The sequence below is a fragment of the Calidris pugnax genome, unplaced genomic scaffold (genome assembly GCF_001431845.1).
Source record: "Calidris pugnax isolate Ruff unplaced genomic scaffold, ASM143184v1 scaffold82, whole genome shotgun sequence".
Taxonomy (NCBI): Eukaryota; Metazoa; Chordata; class Aves; order Charadriiformes; family Scolopacidae; genus Calidris; species Calidris pugnax.
This window is the reverse complement of record NW_015090833.1, coordinates 3,553,677-3,567,386: the sequence shown is the minus strand read 5'-3', so window position 1 is coordinate 3,567,386 and position 13,710 is coordinate 3,553,677. Positions and strand designations below refer to the sequence as shown.

The following is a 13,710-nucleotide window of genomic DNA, read 5'->3' as shown; positions in this document are numbered from 1 at the left end:
GCCGTGCGGCGGGTGCGCTGCGTCCAGACGGGGCCCGGGGCGGGCGCCGGGGACTGCGTGACCGTGCGGGAGGAGGTGGTGGCCCACCGCAGCCGGCCGCACCTCTACCTGCAGCGCATCCGCATCGCTAACCCCACCGAGCGGGTGGCCGCCTTCGAGGCTTTGGCCCCGGCTTCCGCGCCCGCGCTGGGCAGCCGCTTCGCCACCAGCCTGGAGAAGGCGGAGGAGCGGCAGTTCCTGCTCTCCTCCGGCCGCCTCCTGCTGCCCGGCAGCCCCAAGGTGGTGCTCATGGTGGTGGCTGCCAAGAAGCTGGTGAGCCGGGTGCAGGTCGCGCCCAAGTCCCACTTTGATGAAACCGTGCTCTCCGTGGTGTACACCTCGGAGCCCATCGAGGTCTCCAGGCTGGAGGAGACCTTCAGCAAGCTGAGGGAGTCGGCCAAGAAGGAGATGCTGGAAGTGATGCAGATGGGAGTGGAAGATCTTTTTCATGAGCACCAGCAGACCTGGTCAGACCTGTTCATTTCAGGTAAGGAGAGTGATGCTCAGCTTCCAAAGGGTTGCTTTAGAGGGCAGCAGGAAGCTCAGCGACATGGTTGCTCCACTACTCCTGGCTGATTTCTCTCAGGGGCCAAAGGGCATGTTGTAGGATAATAAAACAGCGTTCCTGGTTTGGAACCCACTGCACTTTACAAAAGTCGAGTATTTGTTACTGCATAAAGGAAACGATAGAAGAGCATTTCTCTTTGTAACTCTAGATGTGCTGGCTTTCATGTCTTCAGGAACTTCACTGATTTGCCCAGGGGGTCAGCTCTAAGTTGGAAATAGAGTTGACCTCTAGTGACAGTATAAAGAGCAGATTTCTTAGTGGAAGTGAAAGACTGTCCTACAAGTCTGGTTTTACTTAAAATAAGATTTTCATGCTCTTGCATAAAAAAGTAGCTGCCCAAGTAATATGGAACTTGCTATTTTACTAGCCAGTGAAAAGGCAGATGTTCCTTTGACAGACGATTCTTGCAGGGTTGTGGTGACAGCTCCATAAGGCATCTGTGTATCAAACTGCTTGGCCTTTAGTGGGAGCTTGGCTTTCAAACTCCCAAGTAGCAGAGAGAGAGCATCTAAGAGAATACAAGGGAACATTCCACACTTCAACGTTTCATAGGCAAAGGGTGCTTATGTGTAGGGAATGCCTCTGTATTGAACAACAACATGCACATTGGATCTTTTTTTCTCCTAGTTAATGTCATGTCCACGTGTGATCTTCTGACTCTTGGGTGTTCTCTTTTGTTACAGGAGTTGAAATGAGAAAGATCACAGATTTGCACACACCATCCAGTGAGACTGTGAACATGACCCTCTACTACGTGTTGTCAACCATGCCAGCTCCTCTGCTGGATCCGCTCATTAGTGGTGAGGACAGAGAAAAAATGGAAGCCAGCATGAACTATGCTGACCACTGCTTCAGTGGCCACGCGACCATGCACGCAGAGAACCTGTGGCCAGCAAAGCTGACCAGTGTCACCCAGATCTTGCAACTCTCAGACCTGTGGAAGCTAACTCTCCAGAAACGAGGATGCAAGGGTCTTGTGGCAGCTGGAGTCCATGGTCTTATGCAGGGAATGGTGCTTAGCTTTGGGGGTCTGCAGTTCACAGAAAACCACCTTCAGTTTCAGGCTGACCCCGATGTACTTCATAACAGCTACTCCTTACGTGGGATCCATTACAATAAGGATTTGATTAATCTGGCGGTTCTGCTGGATGCTGAAGGAAAGCCCTTCTTGCACGTGTCTGTGAAATTCCAAGACAAACCAGTCAGACTGTATGCGTGTGAGGCAGGTTGTATGAATGAGCCTGTGGAGCTCACCTCGGAGGCACGAGGGCACACGTTCCCCGTCATGGTGACTCAGCCCATCACGCCACTGCTTTATATATCCACAGATTTGGTCCACTTGCAGGACCTGAGACACACACTCCATCTAAAAGCTATTCTGGCTCATGAGGAACACATGGCCAAGCAATACCCAGGTTTACCCTTCCTCTTCTGGTTCAGCGTGGCCTCCTTAATCACCTTGTTTCACTTGTTTCTGTTCAAACTCATCTACAATGAATACTGCGGGCCGGGAGCCAAGCCGCTCTTCAGGAGTAAGGTGTAAGGCTGCTGCTTTTGGCTGCTCTCCACTGAGTGTTGTCAACCTGAGTTTCTGTCAGCTGTGCCTAGGGAGGGTCTGTTGGACTGTAAGGATCTTCAGTCTCTCTTGTAACAAGTGATCCGTGACCTTTTCTGGCAAGAAGCAGGATTAGGGCAGGGACTGGAGTGGTAGGGCTCACAAACATTACAAAAGATAAAGCCATCATCTGTCCTTCTTAAACATTTGTGAGGCTGCAGATCAAGGCAGGCACAGCTTTTCTGTCCTTTTTCCACACATTGGTGTAGGACGTTGCTTGTTTTTAAGCCAACAGTTGCAGCTGGGTAATGAGACGGTGTCCTTTGTTCCCCAGTGCTGCAGTGCTTGTGAGGGAGCTGCTGTAGGTGTCTTTACTGCTGCGTGGGAGACGTGCACCCTTCTCTGCCTGGGGTGAGCGCGTGACGTGTCGTACAACATCACACAAATGCGAGCTGTTGTTCTTAGGGCAAGGTGCTGACTTTGTTGGGACTGCTGGTAAATGCTCATGGATTCAGAGATGCAGTCCTCCATCACACCACGTTTGCCATCATCATTTTGGGAAAGTGCTGAGTTAGTGGTTCTCCCATTCAGACAAAATACTCAGCTGTGTTAAGAATAATACTGAGTGCTTTTACTGTGAGTTGGAGGTTCTGACTTCAAGCTCTACTGAATCTCACTTCAGTGTAGAGGATTTGAAATTCTTGTTCTGCGTTGCCTTAGAAAACTTAGTTGCTCGTAAAAACTTAGCACAGAATAGACCATAGATGGTGATTCCTGCTCTTAGTACTGGTACTTTCTGGTTGCGTGTGATACAGAATGGAAATCAAAGACAAGACTGGATTTGCTGTGTGTGCTGGCCATGCTGTTCAGAGGCATCCTTAGATTAAAGAATTAAATGTAACTTGTGTTTAAAAAAGAAAAAAAAGAGGAAATAAAAAAGGACAGAGTTAAATAGTGCTGTCAGAGGAAAAGTTCTAGCTTTAGATTGCCTGTTTTTTCTGAATTATAAAAGCAAATTGAATTTTGGATAGCTAAGGCTGGACAGAAGGTGCTGGACTAAACTTGACAGTCAGTACATAAGGGGTGTTTAAGCAAGTTGGCATTTTCCTCTCAGCTCACTGGCTTTGTAATGTTCAGCACTGGAGATCAGGCCTGATACCAAGCAGTTCTGGTCTGGATACCTGTCATCCATTCAAAGAATTGAGAGTGGAAGGTGCTTGTGGCTGGACAGACTGACCCAGGCAGAGGCAGAACAGCTATGTATATCAAAGACAACTGCAGTTATAAGCCTGTGATCATGATCGGAACCTTAGTGCAAAAGGAGGAAGCAGTCTGGAAGTAATTTGGACAGACTGACCCAGGCAGAGGCAGAATAGCTCAAAGACAAGACTGGATTTGCTGTGTGTGCTGGCCATGCTGTTCAGAGGCATCCTTAGATTAAAGAATTAAATGTAACTTGTGTTTAAAAAAGAAAAAAAAGAGGAAATAAAAAAGGACAGAGTTAAATAGTGCTGTCAGAGGAAAAGTTCTAGCTTTAGATTGCCTGTTTTTTCTGAATTATAAAAGCAAATTGAATTTTGGATAGCTAAGGCTGGACAGAAGGTGCTGGACTAAACTTGACAGTCAGTACATAAGGGGTGTTTAAGCAAGTTGGCATTTTCCTCTCAGCTCACTGGCTTTGTAATGTTCAGCACTGGAGATCAGGCCTGATACCAAGCAGTTCTGGTCTGGATACCTGTCATCCATTCAAAGAATTGAGAGTGGAAGGTGCTTGTGGCTGGACAGACTGACCCAGGCAGAGGCAGAACAGCTATGTATATCAAAGACAACTGCAGTTATAAGCCTGTGATCATGATCGGAACCTTAGTGCAAAAGGAGGAAGCAGTCTGGAAGTAATTTCAATTACTGTGTATACAGCTGCCCCCTGACATGCATCCTGAAATTATAAAATTATGTCGTTTTTCCACTGCTGTCTATCTGGTTGCCTTTGTCATCTACACGACTTGCCTTCTGCCTTTTACAGAGTGACTTGTTACCCATTACTGCAGGTAACTGTCCCTGACACTGTGCTCTGAAATGCTGAGAAGCTTCACAGCTACACACCAGGGCTGATGTAACACCTCTCCCTTCCCCACACTGCACAAAGCCTTGCAGTGTACAGCAAACCAGTCTGTTGCCTCGTCTTAACTGGACCTACTTACAATGAAGATGATGCAGAAGTTGATTCTGGCAGCAGGGCTGAAGTGAAGGCGGTGGCAGTGAGCAGTAAGCAAGATTAATGGTGTTGAAATAACACCCCGTTTCACTAATTGAATGGGAACATCCCAGTGTCCAAGTGAACTTAGTCCTGCTTTCAGCCTCCATTTGCACAAGACATCTGACTTTGCAGCTGAGAACAAGGACCTTTTGAAAGCAACAATCCCTTTGTGCCTTGTTAAGAGAGCAATCCCAGACTCGGAAGGTGTGGTTATACAAGAGCTTATCCCAGAAGCTTGTGTAACAGATGTTTCTTTTTTCCGTGTAAACTGTTCAGTTCCCTAAGAGTAATCCATTTGGTGAAAATACTTGAAGGTAGTACCAAGTCCTTTGATATTTTGATTTCTTAATTTTACAGGAAAATAAAGGATGATTATTCCCTTCAGAGAGTTAACTTAATTAGAAAACTTTAGTGCAACTTCCTTTCTGGTATATGTTTTTTAATTTATTGCTTGGGGGGAGGGGGAGGATGTTAATAATTTTGCCTCCACTTCAGTAAAATGTCAGTCAATTGGAACTGTAGATATCTAAGTGCTGGTAACAGGTTTTTCAGCCTTTATGACTGTAGAATGCAAAACCAATTTAACGAAATTGTTTTCTGGATTTACACTTGGAAATGCTGGTTGGCAGGTTTCCTGTCGTAAGCAAACTGAGACTTTGTGCATTGATTTGTTTTGGCTACGGGGGGAGACATCCCACTTTCTAGTGATTTAAAGGTTGTTTGATTTTAAAATACCAAAGCTGTTGTTTCTAAATAAATATCTTTCAGTCTAATCTGATCACCGAAGTGTGGTTGTTTTTAATTTTTCCCTTTCCCTCCCTGTCAGTGTTCTCCTGCCCTGTCTCCCCACCCAGTTCAAACAAGCAGAGCCTTATGTTACGTCTGTGGCCAGTATTTAATCCAGCACAAAAGTGCTTGGATTAAAAGGAAATACAGTGTGGAAAAATAATACATAAATGGATCTAATCTGGGAACAGAGAGTTTGGAAGGCACAAGGGACTGAAACACGGAGTGGTGCTAATCCCCCTTTCCCTGGCTCTGTGTAACCTTGTTCTATCTCCAAGCACACAGGCCAAGCTTTCGTTTTAAGAACACCCAGAAACAAGCCCAGGGAACAGTCAAGTAGCAGATTTAACAGCCTTCCAGCAAGTAATGAATTTGGAACATTTGGTGCTCCCAACGAAAAGCTGGGGCAGGATTTGAGTTTTTAAATAGGTTACTGCCTAGTTTCAGATTAAAAGCCTCCCTCAGAAAAGCAGATTTCAGTGTCTCTTACTTATCTGCAGGCCATTCCACTTACTAATTGGTCTAGTGTAATTCCAGCATAGTTACTGCCCTGCAAGGGAACAGACTGACGATAGGGAAGCAACGGAGCACATTATAAATTGTAGCAAAAGAAATATTAGCTATTATATTTTAACAGAACATACCAGAAATTCCTGCTCTTTCTTAGTGAAGGTCCAAGAACTGCTCACTTGCTGTGAAACATCTGGCATGAAGATGGTAAGAGCTTCTGGGGAGCTGTTTCCAGCCACCATGGTATCAGCTGGAGGCTGAGGCTTTTGATGTTCACTTGCAGAACTGCCAACAGCACGATGCCCTCTGAGTCCAAGATACTTGAGCCTATTTAGAGTAGACCTGGAAAAGACGGATAAGAACTTGTTACATAAAGCAGGAGTGGACAATAAAACAAAGCTTTGAGAGTGTTTTACGTTAAAAATATGATGATTCTTGTGAGCCTTTCCCCCATATAATAAAAGAACTTTCAGAATTCCTTTACAACAGATGGGAAAAAGAAAGAATAGGGTTTCTCTATTTACAGTGTGCGAGAGAGCAGAGGATTATTTGTGAAATGGTTGCAGAAGTGCTTAAAAAACCTAAACAAAATTCCACGTTCATAAGCATACCCATAAAATGGGAAAATCAGGACAGTAACTGAACATCCAAAATTTACATTTAATTTTTAGTTGGTATTCTGAGAAAACTATAGTGGCGTGGAAGTTAAACTGAAAAGCACAATATGTTGTTTAGCTTGAAAACTCAGACATTAAGAAGAGAGCCAACTAATTATTGAAAATAAATTTTAGAATCTCAAGTCTGCACTCAATTAATCCAGATTTATGCTTTTGTTGGATAATAAATACAAGATGCCAGAACAGAATTTGGTTTATTCCATTTGAAATTCAAAATGCAGTTTTCTCAAGTGCTATTGTTTGGGCAGGATAATACATTCCTGAGAAGCAGAGAAAACAGCAAAGCGTTATGTATTTCTGCCTTCCACATGTGTGCTCCAGGCATCTCTCATCCAAACCAGTACCTACTGGTGAATGGAGGCTATGAAAATCAGGGATTTAGCTACTTGTTAATACTACAGTAAACAATAGATTTATTTTAGCTTTTCTGAAACCTCTGGTTTGGTCTGTATGTACAATGCGCCTCCGGTTACAAAGCTGGCATTATGATATCTGGTTCCATTCTGATAAGTTTGCTTCCGATGTGTGACCTGGCTTATGGGAGACAGATGTTTGTTTTCTAAATAATCAGTAAAAGTTTTTCAGGTGAAGGGTAAGCAGATGGAAACATGACAGAGGATGGAAAATTCCAGCAGCAGAAATAAAAAAGGAAGAAAGAGACACAGGGATAAGTGTTGATACCAACTCATTGATCTCAAACGTCCAGTAATTAATTAGGACACACACTTTTGTGGCAGCAGCTCTGCAGTGGTGTAAATCCCTGCTCTTTGCCCGGTCAGTCCTATTGGTGAAAATGGTTTAGCCTTTATCATTAACGAGCTCACCCTGCATTATGCCACAGGTCAGCATGCTGATTTGGGGTGTGAAAATGCCCATTTGCAGTAAGGTTGCAATAGGGTTGTAATAGGGTCACAGGAACCCTATTCTCTTCCAGGGACGTGCTACTGATCTAACAATTGAGGGTAAATAGGAAAGAAAGGGTGTCTGGCTCACCAGAAGTGCTGCGCCAGTGCTTTTCTGTCATCCCTGACAGCTGGGGCTCTGCTGCTTGAAACATCTTCCACTTCAAAGCCAGTGCAGTTGGTTTATTGAAGAAGTATGGCACGCTGACACACATGTGACTGGAGCTAGAAAAGAAGATACAGGTTTTCAGTCAGTACTCGGTGGTAATTGCCATCAGGCATAGAACAGAACAAAATACAATTTCAAGCAATCACGGAATCATACAATAATTAAGGTTGGAAGAGGGCCCCTAGAGATCTCTAATCCAGCCCCGCCAACATGTCTGAATCTACCACTGTCTGAATAGATCAGACATTGTTACTGCTGACATACCATCAAGTGTTAGAATAACTCATTTAACATTTTCCGTCGGAAAACACCTTTGTGATAAATTTTCAAGGCAATGGGAAAGCAAACAGGTGCTACAAATAACATGCAGCTCAGTCAGAACTTTTTTTTGACCAAGTTGTTTATGTAGCCTGGATCCAAGGTCCATCTAAACTGTTTTTTCCTTTTTAGGCACTTGTGCATATAAAAATTTATCCCACAATTACACAAGTTTTCCATTGGTACCGGAATAGTGCTACCTGTTAAGTCACGTGTCGCAGAGATAAAGGATAACATATAAAATGTCCTGCAAAGCAGAGCCTGCAGCAGACAGCTCACCGGCATCATGCTTGGAGTTCTGGTTGCTGTGTTGGCTCTGGCAGCTGCAGGTACGTACCCAATTCCAGCATTAGTTTCCTTCTTTGGGGAAATTAGACATTCTGCAACAAAGCAGAGATATAGCACGGGCTGTTCTCTCAGAACAGTAACTGGCTGCTGTGCTATTCCCTTCTTACAGGGGCTCGATTAGCATCACTGCTCAGCCTTTAGGAAATTCAAAGTTATTTTACTTAGCTTGAATACACTGAAATACAGTTAATCCACATCAAATTGTTGACTTGGTTAAGAGCTGCATTTCAGCTGACACATGAGTTTGGTTGAGCCAACTTGATTTGATTATCTGTAAGAAAAATGAAGCCACTCAAAAAGGCTTTGTATAACATTGTTCAGTTTTGACTGATGGCTGTACCTTCATTTGTACCATGTTAAATCACAGCCTATATTTGTACCTTTCAATGTTGTGTACAAACACAGCCTATATTTTAAAAAAAACCTCTCTTACAGACATTTTTTTATGTCTTCTACTTTTAAAACGCGTTCTATTTTGTATATCTTCTAGCCTTTGGCTGTGGGGTTCCTGCCTACCCCCCCTCTGTGTCTAGAGTGGTGGGAGGGGAAGATGCGAGACCCTACAGCTGGCCCTGGCAGGTGAGTCTCACTGTGCCTTCCCTGGGACAACTGGGGTTGTGCCACCCTCACACAGCATGGCTAAACAAAACCAGGTCTTATATTTCATTTGATACCTCTTAGGTTTTCACTGTTATATTCTTACTAATCCCAAAGTTTCCAATCTATGTAAGAAAGCTCTGAATGTGCTGCCTCTTGCTGGTTATGCAGGTTTTTGGGTTCTCTCAGCAGCCTTAGGCACCACCCCGTACTCAAGCAAGATGACTGTGAAGTTCAGTGGAGCATACAACGCCTACTGGAGTGTAGTTACACATGGAGTTAAAAAATACATTTCTGAAGCAAATGAAATGCTTTATTTGGGCCAGGCTTAGTGATAGCTTTGGAAGAAACAACATTAAAAATAAAAGAAATCAAGCTTTTGGATGATAGGGAAACCTTTTCTATCCAGGAGTTGGAAGGTTGTTGCTTAAAAGCCTCCCACCATCTTGCAGAAGCAAGTTCTGGGTGTATGAAGAAAGTGCAACAATGAAATCAATCACTAAGCAAAAATCTGAGCCTTACTTGTTCTGTTGATCCTAGGCCTCCCTTCAGTACAGTTCAAACGGCAAATGGTACCATACTTGTGGAGGAACCCTCATTGCAACCAACTGGGTGATGACAGCTGCCCACTGCATCAGGTACGTAACGGAGTGACGTTTACTTCATGAAGAATACAAGCCGAATCCTGCAAAGATTGGAGGCATCTTGGGTTTGTTAATGATCCTTCAGCAGGAGTTGGCAGGACGGCTTGGGGATGACATTATTGTTAAGCCTGGCTTTGTCCTTAGCAAATCCATCAGACGTTGGCTCAGCTCCAGACAAATCATGCATCTGATGTGAGATTAGTCTTAGGGATGCTCTTACTGAATATCTCAGGTGGCAGGGATGCAGATGCCTGAGCAGCAAACCAGCAGCTCTATGACAGTTGCTCCTTTTCTTGTCCAGCTCTTCTAGGAACTATCGAGTACTTCTTGGAAAATACAATCTGGCAGCTGTGGAACAAGGATCATTTGAAGCTTTTCCAGAAAAAATCATCGTTCATGAGAACTGGAATCCACAGAATGTTGCAAATGGGTAAGTTGGTGGCAGGTATCTTTTCAGTTATTAGATAGAGGGCAAAAATCAAACTGCCTGAATCCCCCCCACCCTGAGTTGTGTCACTTAAATGCATAAATGTTTAGAGCCACCTCTTACAGTGGTACTTCTAAATGTTTACTCATACATAAGAGTTGAGACTCCAGTTTTCCCCTCAAGAGAATCACATGGGGTTAGAAGGGACCTCTGGAGATCATCTAGTCCAACCCCCTGCCAGAGCAGGTCCACCCAGAGCAGGTTGCACAGGAACGTGTCCAGGGGGGTTTTGAATGTCTCCAGAGACAGAGACTCCCCCACCTCCCTGGGCAGCCTCGTCCTCTCTGCCACCCTCAAACTAAAGAAGTTCCTCCTCATGTTTAGATGGAACTTCTTTTGTTTAAGTTTGTGCCTGTTACCTCCTGTCCTGTCAAGAAGACAACTTTCAATATTAATTATTTATTAATTAACTGTGTTTTCAGATGCCATTTTGCATGTTTAGGCCTGGGTGGGAAGCTGTTCTATGCAATGATTTCTTTTGTAGAGTGGGAGGGAATTAATTTATACAACGCTCTCTGAAGCCCTCCTATGAACAGCATAAACACAGAGTATTATTGATTAATATCTTTGTTGCTGCAGGACTCCTGTGTCCTGCTGCAGGCTAAGGGCATTAGCAAAGAAATCCTCTCAGTTTCCAGCTCCCTGGAGTTAGTCCTAACACATGCTTGGCTTTGTTGAAAAGAATCCATAAAAAGCAATTTCCAGAAAGCTGCCGGGAGGAAAGTGGATAATTCTGTAGGGAAGAGTCTCCCAGTCCATGGATTTCTCCACTGCTTTGAGGGTGGAGGAGTCTTTACTGCTTATGTACTGGCCTCCTTGCTGCCTTGCGTCAATTTTTAATAGGCCGGGTGCTGTATAACTGTTAAGTGCTCGTGCTACTGTGCCATAATCTGTTTGCAAACCTCTTCATTCCTTCCCCTTCTCTTCCCCACTCTCAAATACCTGCGTTTGCCCACAGGTACGACATTGCTCTGATCAAGCTCAGTGAGCACGTGGCCTTAAACAGCCACATTAAGCTGGCCTGCCTGCCCCCTGCACAGAGCATCCTCTCCTCCAACACCGCCTGCTACGTGACGGGGTGGGGAAGGCTGCAGAGTAAGTACTTGGACATTGGCAAAATTGTGGAACAAAATCTTTCAGTACTGCCCTCTCCTTTGGGGTTGACTGGGAAAAGGCTGCTGCTGGTGATGCCCTCAGCCTCAGCGTAGGAGCTGGTTCATCAGGCCCCAGTTCACTCACACAGCATGATTTTTCCCTGCCTTTCAAGTATATTTTGCTTGTAACGGGGCTAGTAATGCACTAGAGGGCCCCGTCCTAAGCTTTTAGAAACTGGTAAAACAAACGTTAACAGCGTGCAGCCCGGTGATCCTGCTAATGCTAACAAACCCCCTGAATAACTGGAAAGACACATAAGGGAATAGATGTAAAGTGAGAAAATCTCAGAGGCTTCAGCAGAAGCATCAGCTCGGCTCAAGAGGCAATTCCTAGAGTGATCAGTAAATTGCTAACTCCTGAACAAAGAGCAGCCCTTTATTTCTCTAACAATGAGACATTTTAAAATGGAACACAAATTGTTAGTAAGTTAAGGCATGCATACATATATATATGACTAAAAAAGAACAGCGCTAAGGAAATGGTTCTACAGCTTTTCCTTTAATACAGACCTCCTCTGGAGTTTCTTACCTGGAGGGTAGTACCCAGATCCTAGAAGAAACTTCACAATGCAGTTTTGTTCTTTCTTCAGCCCAGCTGGTACCATGACTCCTTTGTTTCTCTTCCCTCCCAGCAAACGGACCTCTTCCAGATGACCTGCAGCAAGGCCTTTTGCTGGTGGTGGATTACGCCACTTGCTCCAAGTCTAACTGGTGGGGAAGCACAGTGAAACCCACCATGGTTTGTGCTGGTGGGGACGGAATCACCTCCAGCTGCAATGTGAGTTCAGAGGGCACTGCTCTTAGGGCTTGGTTTCAGAGCAAACAAGCCTGATGGAAAGAAAAGCTTAAAAAAAAAACAGTGAGGAGCTATGCATACTGTGACTGCCATTAACTGTGTGCCCCCTTCCTTCCAGGGGGACTCTGGTGGCCCACTGAACTGCCAAGGTGCTGATGGCAGGTGGGAAGTGCACGGTATTGTCAGCTTCGGCTCTTCCCTTGGCTGCAACTATTACCACAAGCCTTCTGTCTTCACCCGGGTGTCTGCTTACAATAACTGGATCCAGTGGGTAAGTTTCAAGATGCTGCTTCTGGAGAATATAAAGACTTAGTGATTTCTGAGGTTCTCTGACAGATTCCTGCCACCTACTCAGGGAGCTGTATCACTTTTGATTCTACTTTCCATAGGAGTAACCTCTGTAGACAAGCCCTTATCAGTGCATTCTCCTTTTATACTAGAGCTATATTTATGGTTATAAAGTTTTTACTGGTATGACTTCGGAAGTGATCACTCAAATTTGTATTCACCAGTGACACTGCTTTTTGCAATTGCATTCTAGAAGGCAGCACATGCTGCTCAAGTCTGGGACTTCAATTATTTTTTAAAATAATGTAAACTTTAATCTAAAAAGTGACTGAGAAGAAAAGGTCTCCTTTCAGTTACTTAAATCCCTCATCTTCAATGCAACATACACTATTCACAAATTCCTGGGTCTCATGATTTTTCACTTGTTTTGCATTTTAGGTTATGGCAAACTACTAATCCAAAAAGAACTGGATGATAGATGCCAAGAAGGAAAACAGTTTCAATAAAGTCATAATCATGACACCTTTGATCACGAAATGCTGGGAAATGATGCTTTTAACAACACAAGCATTATACCTAACCAGACTGCAATAAACATTATTTTTTGCAATGAAACATGAGTCCCCTGTCACTTCTTGCTGCGTATTGCCAGGACCAGAGACTGGATTTAGTGATATTGCTGGAGCCCTTTTACAGCCTTTCCCTGGAGCTCCCTGCCCTCACCCTGGGGCAGAGGAGCAGAGAGGCTGGGCTGGTGGAAGAGTCAGAGCCACAGGAGCAGCTCCCGGGGGGCCGGGGGGAGACAGGGAGGTCCCAGCGGGGCTGAAGGCGGTGGTGGCTGCTGGGACCCCCCGGGACTCACCGGAGCAGGCGGGGGCCATGCCCAGAGGGAAGGCAGCACGGGCACAGGCAGGTCCATGCAGGTGAGTGCAGGAGGGCTGCAAAATGATCTCAGAGAGGTTTGAACACCCTGTGGTCTTGGGACTTGGCAAGGGGAAGGATGCTGGCAGCATCTCATCGGATTTACCTCCTTCACTCGACCCTTGCTCGTTTTTAAGTCATTCAGACGGCAGGCAAAGACCTCTGAACTGTCACCGTGGGCTGACACGCAGACAGAAATGGGGGTTTTTTGCAAAGCACATCCAAAATTAGCCTGGTACTAAATTAAAGCCCCTATTTATATTTCTTTCATTGTAGTAAAAGGTAGGCAGCACAAAATCAAGATGGATTTTTGTCGTGTTTTTCTTCTTCTGGCATGTATTTTGGTGGATTGAATAGTAAAATGATTGCAGAGGACAAGCGACTCAAAGGTAAGCAGTAGATAGTGGAAGGAAAAGATTGGAAGCTTGTTTTGAGAACAGAAATGCATCTGGGTTCAAAGATAAATTTTTCCAGGCTTGCGGTTCCTTTCAGTCAGACATTGTGCAGTTGTTACATTTGGATTGACAATCAATAAATACGTTATTAAATATAAATTGTATTAAATAAGAGAAAACGTGGCTGTTTATCATCTTTGGGGACTGCACTTTTATTCCTTTTCTTCTACTTTACAACCATTGACCACCATTCTGCTGCAAAGAGCTCAGCGGGAACTTGTTTGTCCTAATATCAGCCT

General features: G+C 44.5%; 2 protein-coding genes and 1 long non-coding RNA gene across 4 annotated transcripts in view; 2 read left to right on the top strand and 1 right to left on the bottom strand.

Annotated features, from left to right (window-relative positions):
• KIAA2013 (KIAA2013 ortholog) overlaps positions 1-3,486 on the top strand; it is a 7,385-nt gene extending 3,899 nt beyond the window's left edge. The window contains exons 3-4 of the mRNA XM_014941347.1: positions 1-526; positions 1,291-3,486. Of these exons, the coding sequence (XP_014796833.1) occupies positions 1-526; positions 1,291-2,150 (1,386 nt within the window). The 3' untranslated portion in view covers positions 2,151-3,486. The remainder of the gene's footprint in view (positions 527-1,290) is intronic.
• A 2,224-nt stretch (positions 3,487-5,710) lies between these two features.
• LOC106887725 lies at positions 5,711-9,594 on the bottom strand. Its single transcript, XR_001411947.1, has 3 exons — positions 9,249-9,594; positions 7,386-7,519; positions 5,711-6,057 (listed from the first exon to the last, which is right to left on the bottom strand). It is a non-coding gene; the product is annotated as an uncharacterized LOC106887725 (long non-coding RNA).
• LOC106887724 (chymotrypsin-like elastase family member 2A) lies at positions 8,061-12,876 on the top strand. Of its 2 annotated transcripts, XM_014941433.1 has the most exons (8): positions 8,061-8,110; positions 8,620-8,708; positions 9,267-9,364; positions 9,672-9,800; positions 10,816-10,952; positions 11,644-11,789; positions 11,926-12,078; positions 12,534-12,876. In XM_014941433.1, exons 1-8 carry the CDS (start codon positions 8,068-8,070, stop codon positions 12,549-12,551), a joined length of 813 nt encoding a protein of 270 aa, XP_014796919.1. In that variant the 5' UTR covers positions 8,061-8,067; the 3' UTR covers positions 12,552-12,876. The 2 variants fall into 2 exon arrangements, with proteins under 2 accessions (XP_014796919.1, XP_014796918.1); XM_014941432.1 differs by lacking the exon at positions 12,534-12,876 and having other exon boundaries at positions 11,926-12,479.
• Positions 12,877-13,710: the final 834 nt, after the last annotated feature.

What these genes read in the sequence shown, in the direction of transcription:
- LOC106887724 (XM_014941432.1), top strand. Translation starts at nt 8,068, where the DNA reads ATGCTTGGAGTTCTGGTTGCTGTGTTGGCTCTGGCAGCTGCAG. An exon ending in CCACAGAATGTTGCAAATGG is followed by an intron (nt 9,801 to 10,815) that starts GTAAGTTGGTGG and finishes GTTTGCCCACAG; the next exon opens with GTACGACATTGCTCTGATCA. An exon ending in GGGGTGGGGAAGGCTGCAGA is followed by an intron (nt 10,953 to 11,643) that starts GTAAGTACTTGG and finishes CTTCCCTCCCAG; the next exon opens with CAAACGGACCTCTTCCAGAT.